This window comes from Vicia villosa, linkage group LG1, assembly GCF_029867415.1.
Source record: "Vicia villosa cultivar HV-30 ecotype Madison, WI linkage group LG1, Vvil1.0, whole genome shotgun sequence".
NCBI lineage: Eukaryota > Viridiplantae > Streptophyta > Magnoliopsida > Fabales > Fabaceae > Vicia > Vicia villosa.
The window spans coordinates 36,862,051-36,868,972 of record NC_081180.1 but is presented as its reverse complement, the minus strand read 5'-3'; the positions used below and the strand labels follow the sequence as shown (position 1 = coordinate 36,868,972).

The window sequence follows — 6,922 nt, the reverse complement described above, 5'->3', positions numbered from 1 at the left end:
ATATCACCCCCACTAAAGCTGTGAAAGAAGTATTATAGCTTGAAGATTTTGCTAAGGAGTTGAAACTTCAAGGTCAAGTTATCTTTGTTAAATGTGATTGTCAAAGTGCTATACATTTGTCGAAGAATTCATCCTATCATGAGCGAACCAAGCACATCGATGTGAGGTTGTATTTCGTTAGAGGTGTAATTGAGCGTGGAAAAGTCCAAGTGCAGAAGGTTTCGACAGATCACAATGTTGCTGATATGATCATCAAGACATTGCCAAGTTGCAAGTTTTTCCCCTGTATGCAGTTGATAAAGTTGCATGAAGAAAGCAACTTTGTTCTTTGATGTTATAAATTTTGTTCCAAGGTTGAGATTTGTAAGATATTTGATCGAACTCTAATATGATCGAAGGGTAGCTTCTTGAATCAACAATTTGGCAGGATCATAGCATGTCGTTGAAGTCTGTTCTCACCTTGTAGTCGAAGTATGCTAGGATTGTTAGCATGTCGAATTTAACCTGTTTGTTATGCTCAATTGTTTAAGTTTGCTTGTTCTCTAGGTTAGCTTATGTAATGAGCCTGTATGAGAAAGCTCATTAGTTTAGTGTGTTAGTTTTCTTAAAAATAATATACTACTCTTTCATTATTGCATAGTGCAAATCCTAATTAGAGTGAGATTATTTGTTATTTTGTAGAATGAACTAAGAATTTCTAAAGATCCACATGCTACTTTTCAATATACGATAGCGATTTTCAAGACTGTCTATTCAAAATTCAAAAATATTCTGATCGATCTCACTAATCATATTATTCATATCATTCCGTTCATTTTCAATTGTCACTTTAAAAAAAAAATTATTTCCTTTTAAATGTCATTTTAAATTTAAAAATAGTAATGATTGTTATTTTATCAAAATTACCCCTTGTCATTAATTATAAAAAAAGAAAAAAATTAAATCAAATAATAAAAAGTTGAAGATATTATAAATAAAAAGATAATTATTGTTAAAAAATAAGAAAAATGATTAGTTTTTTTGTTAGGGTAAAAAGTATAAAAAGAATGAATTTATTTATCTATTAGGGTCATGCTAACATGTGCCCTAAGGGCACATGTTAAGGATACTATAATTAGAAAAAGTTAAATATAATTAAATGCAATAAAGTCATATTTAAAATTTCGATACATTGAATGCACAAGTTTCAAGAAAAAATTTCTATAAATATCTCATTAACTTGTGCCCTTGGGGCACATGTTAGCTTTTCTCTATCTATTATATTCCCATCTTTGTCAGACCTAGCAAAAAAGTATAAAAAAACAATTTTCTTTGGTGATAATGTATTTATTATCGCATCATACTTTCACCCTCCTTTCTTTTTATTTGAATTTATTTACCTTTTACGGAGTATGTTACAACGGTGATTCTGTCCCTCACTTTTCAATTTTGTTCTCTTCCCACATTCACCTATTTCTTTCTTCTTCTTTTCCATTCTGTCACACACTCATTCCTAACTCCCAAATTCCAAATATCTAGCCTCGATTATGCAAATCCATTTCTTACATTTTCACTTTACGTAATGCATACATATGATATACTCCTACATACATAAAAGTTTACAAATATAAATATTAAATAAATCAAGGGTAAATTTGCAAAAGTGTACAAAAAAGTTTGAAGTTGGGTTCGGTGCTTTTTGATTGGACTATTGTTGTTGTTGTAGTAACGATTGTGTTTGTTTGTGTTATTTGAGTTAACAAAAACAAACACATTTTAACATTAAAAACATCATAACATGTCCCATCGTTTATTCTCTTCAATCGAGGAACCAAAACTTTGAGCTTACTCACATCACTACCATTCATCCTTTCTCATCATGAATCATTATTCATCATCAAAATCCTCTCTTTCTCTCTTCCATTATCAACCTTCATCCATCTACTGAGTTTTTCACTCTCTCAACTCCTCACACAAATCAGGTTTCTTGCTCTTTCTCATCACTCACTCTTCCTGTTTTAACTCACCTTAGATTTTTATGTGTTAAAGTTTGTTTATTTATTTTAATTTTGAAATTTTATAGCTGGTTGGTTTGGTGAGGATCTTGTGAGGTACAATATCTTTAATGGTTCCTCAAGTGGTTGAGCTTGCTTTTTATCTTTTTTTGTGTTCTTTTTCTATCTATCTGTACACCCCAGATCTCAGTTTTTCCCACCCATTATTGATGTTACTGTAAAGTTTCAAAATTTGTGTTCATTATTGGCTTGTTAGTTTCTAGATTTTACTTTCTTTATGCTTCTCCCTTTGCTCTTCTTCCTTTGAGATGAGCTTGTTCTTGCTTTGAATTTGGAACAGTGCATCTTCAATTATTGTTTGTGGTTTGGAATTTACCAAGATTCAACCAAATGTACTCAATTCTGTCATCTCTCTTGGAACAGATTGATATATAGTTGTTAGATCTGAATAGGATTTTGTTCTTACTGTTCCTATGTTTTGACTATCCTCAATTTCTTTGACACATGTCCTTGTTCATAGGTTGTTGTTTTCTCTCTTGATCTTGTTTCCAATTATTCTGTCTTGCACAAGATTTTGTTTGATTTCATTGTTTAGTTCTCATATGTTTGCTTCTTTGTTGTGGAATGATTAGATTATCTTGTGCTTATTTTATGTTTCACTGGTAAATCAACTTAATGACTTCTATGAACTGATTTGGATAAGTTGGATGCAGGTGTTATAGGTTAGGCTTGTAGCATTGTCACAATGATAAAGCAAATTCTTAGCAAATTGCCTAAGAAGTTACCGAAATCGGACTCATCAGATTCTGCAAAGAGTGATTCTGGAAATAGTACTACTAGTTTCGGAAACGTGTTTCAGTGCACGAATGTTGGAAGTACAATTTCAAGTAAATTAAATGTTGTGAAAAGGGTATCTTCTGTTGTTTTTCCTGCAAGTGTGAATTCTGGAGTGGAGGCGGTTGATCCTTCTCTATCGTTCAAAGATGTTTCGAATACGCAGAAACAAAGCCTTTTTATCAGTAAGTTGAACCTTTGCTGCAAAGTTTATGATATGAGCGATCCTGATAAGAACTGTAGTGAGCAAGATGTTAAACGCCAAACGTTGTTAGACCTCGTTGATTTTGTTTCGTCTGGTTCTGTTAAGTTTACGGAACCAGCAATTGCGGCGCTGTGTAAAATGTGTGCGGCAAATTTGTTCAGGGTTTTTCCACCTAAGTTTCGTTCGAGTAGCGGTGGTGGAGAAACAGAAGACGAAGAACCAATGTTTGATCCTGCTTGGTCTCACCTTCAAGTTGTTTATGATCTACTCCTTCAGTTCATCAATTATAACTCTCTTGATGTGAAGCTTGCGAAATCGCACGTAGATCATGCTTTTGTTTTAAGATTACTCGACCTTTTTGATTCCGAGGACCCTAGAGAAAGAGATTGTTTGAAAACAGTTCTGCATAGAATCTATGGGAAATTCATGGTTCATAGGCCGTTTATAAGGAAATCGGTTAGCAATATTATCTACCGGTTTGTTTTTGAGACCGAGCGGCATAGTGGAATTGCCGAGCTATTAGAGATTTTCGGGAGCGTTATCAGTGGATTTGCCATGCCGTTGAAGGAAGAACACAAAATATTTTTGTGGAAGGCTTTAATTCCATTGCACAAACCTAAATCTATCGGAATTTACCATCAGCAGTTAACATATTGCATTGTACAGTTCATAGATAAGGATCAAAGATTGGTTAGCTCGGTGATAAAGGGACTGTTAAAGTACTGGCCGGTTACGAATAGCCAAAAGGAGCTCATGTTCATGAGTGAGTTGGAAGAGGTTTTGGAAATGACTAGCATGGATGAATTCAAGAAGATTATGGTGCCGCTGTTTCGACGACTGGCTTGCTGCCTTACTAGCTCCCATTATCAGGTTGTTTTTTCTACGCCGGTCATCTTTCTAGTTGCCTATATTGGCGTTTATTGATTCATGTGCAATTATAGTTATTATATATGGCTATGATGAGCATTGATTATAGTTTATACTGATGTATTTATCGATTCAGGTGGCGGAACGAGCACATTTGCTATGGAACAACGAGCACATTCTGAATCTTATAACTCAAAACCGACAAGTGATTCTGCCTCTCGTCTTCTCAGCACTTGTACATAACTCACAGAATCACTGGAATCAAGCAGTGCTGAACCTAACTCAGAACATACGCAAAATGCTATCTCAGATGGACGAGGAACTCGTACTCGCCTGCCAACGCAAGATCGAAGAGGAAGATTCAAAGTCAAGCGACGTAGCTGAGAGACGAAGAATAACATGGGAGCGTCTAGAAGAAGCCGCAACCGGCGTCCAATCCATAAGCAACGGCGGTGACATCTTACTCCAAGTAAAACCAACTACTGCTACATGCTCAGTAGCATGCTAATTGAAAATTTCTGAGTCATGTTGTTGAATGATTTGTAAGAGGTTGTTTGTTCTAATTTACATAGTGGCTTTTCTATCATGATATCAATATCATCATCTAGTAGAAACAACAAACAACAAACAAAAAACAACACAAACATGTTCAAAACTTGTGTTGTTTTTGCTTAGGTGTTGCTGAGTAGGTGATATTTTGTTTTTTGTTTTGGAGGATTCATGAGGAAACATGTTACAGTGTTTATCTGTCGGTGGTTCATTCGTGCATGAAATGCAATTATATGATGATGCAGTGTCAGTAACAGTCAGTAGCAACAAGTGTTTCATCTTTTGTTACCTTATGGCCCACATTTTTCCCTTCCAATATGCAAGAGTGTCATTGCCATTATGCTATTAACATTCATTGGCTACTATGTGCTATGTGGATGTTTTATGCATTTCTGTTCCTAAATGACAAGTCAAATTTTATGTGAATGTTCATTCTTTCTTTGTCTGTTTTATTACCTACTACTACTCTATTCATGTAAGCCTTTAGTGGTTCATTCCGGATTTTCAGGATTGTAAAAGAAATAGTAAAGGAATGAGAGAAGGAACAATTATTTGGTTAAAGGGTATTGGTGTCCTATTTCACTTTATCTTTTCTTTCCAATAACAGTTAAAAAGTGAATTGAAGAATAAAGTTTGAGAGGGTATAAGTTAATTAAAATGCACATAATAGTCAAAACTATGAAGTCATAGTTTTAATTTTGTTCTGACTCACCTTTGTGTGAGTTTTTATGGTTGTCGTTTTTAGGAAACATGTTAGATTGAGGAGGGTGAGTGTTTATAAACTTTTTTTGGTAAATCATAATAGTAATTCTCGGTCAAGTAGTAATGTGAGTTTTTTTTGATATACTACAAATAGTAATTTTTAGTCGAGGCTAAGGAATCGAGTAGTAATGCACATTTTTTTAAATATAGAATTAGATTGAGATCCGTGCGATGCGCGAGATATTGATGGATTTTTTAAGTAATATTGAATTATGTATATTTTAGTTTGTTTAGTATAATAAGTATTGTAATTGAGACAATAAGATGAAAAGAGTAAAAGAAAGAGAAAGAGAACAATTCTAAACAAAAAAAATGTTTGAAATATAGAAATGATAAATAAGACGTTATTTAAATTTTAAAATGAGAAATAAGTGGAAAAAAATTTCAATAATTTCTTTTAATATTTCCTTTTATTTTTTCCAATATTTTTAAAAATATTAGATCTTTAGCATTTTATGGATAAGAGGAATTCTATATTGGAACGACTCAGACGCTTTGCAACAAATCATCATAGTCAATATTTTTAATAATTTTGTTTCATATTTCATTTTTTTTTCAATATTTTCAAAAATGTTAAATCTTCATTATTTTATGAATGGGAAAAATTTTACATTCAAACAACTCAAACTCTATGTAACAAATCATCGTAGTCAAAATTTTTAATAATTTTGTTTTACTCCAAATTTAATGATATAACTTAATAATTTGAAGAATAAAATATAAAATTTGTATTATATTGACTTAAATAATATTAAGCGATAGAATTAATTTAATTTTTTTAAAATATATTAATAATCATGAAATAAATGAAAAGATTGCAAGAAAAATATATAAATTGATTTTTAAAGTTTATAAAATTCTTTTATATTAAAGTTACAATAATTAGTTGATAAATTAATAGATTTTTGTAGTTAGTGGGTGTTGAACACATGACCTCTAATAGAGAATAAAATTTTTTTTAAGTTAAGATGAGTTTTTAAAGGTGTCACATAGAAAAATATTTAATGTGACATAATTTAAATGATATGGACAAGAATTTGAGGCTCTGATTTAATATATATAATAGAAGAGTAATTCTCAATTAAAGCTAAAGGGTATGGCCCTGAAGCGTTGCATAGGCTCGACTCCTATTTGATCAACTAATGTTTTATCTCAACTCTACAATGCATTTTTGAAGTATTGTCTTTTTTGCGCTTTGTGTAAGACATCGTGGTTTTATCATTTATAAAAAATAGTTTATTGAGTTACATGGATTTGTCATTTATAAAAGACGTTCTGTTGAGTTAAAGGGTCGAATGTTGTTTATAAATTATTTTTTCGCCCCGTGTGGAATTGATGAGTGTAAGTATTATTTATAAATTATTTTTGGTTGGTCTCAATTCTCAAATGAATTATATGAATAATTTTTATTATATTTTTTCTATTAGTATTTCAAAGTCAAGCAACCCTCCATTCAAATATAGAAAAGAAACCAAAAGTGTAGAATGGTAGAGAGGAAATTTAGTTGATGAAAAATTAAATAGACATTGAATTGTAAGAAAACAAAAAACTTCCTATCCAATTTTCACCCTCTATATATTATGTATGTGTATACACCACTTTATTATTCCTCACTAACATAGTTATTCAATTATTCCCAAGAAAAAAAATGGATTCACCTCTTGTACCTCAAGAGATAAGTTATGTGGAACATGTTCACAAACGCCATGAA

General features: G+C 31.9%; 1 protein-coding gene across 1 annotated transcript; it reads left to right on the top strand.

Moving 5' to 3' along the window:
* The first annotated feature begins 1,719 nt into the window (after positions 1 to 1,719).
* Positions 1,720 to 4,737, top strand: LOC131634158 (serine/threonine protein phosphatase 2A 57 kDa regulatory subunit B' kappa isoform-like). Its single transcript, XM_058904816.1, has 3 exons — positions 1,720 to 1,961; positions 2,708 to 3,903; positions 4,037 to 4,737. Exons 2-3 carry the CDS (start codon positions 2,740 to 2,742, stop codon positions 4,406 to 4,408), a joined length of 1,536 nt encoding a protein of 511 aa, XP_058760799.1. The 5' UTR covers positions 1,720 to 1,961; positions 2,708 to 2,739; the 3' UTR covers positions 4,409 to 4,737.
* The last annotated feature ends 2,185 nt before the right edge of the window (positions 4,738 to 6,922 follow it).

Bases quoted from the DNA above. Each gene is read 5' to 3' on its own strand.
- LOC131634158 (XM_058904816.1), top strand. From the start codon at position 2,740: ATGATAAAGCAAATTCTTAGCAAATTGCCTAAGAAGTTACCGAAATCG. The intron at 3,904-4,036 runs GTTGTTTTTTCT...TTATCGATTCAG, and splicing joins TTACTAGCTCCCATTATCAG to GTGGCGGAACGAGCACATTT.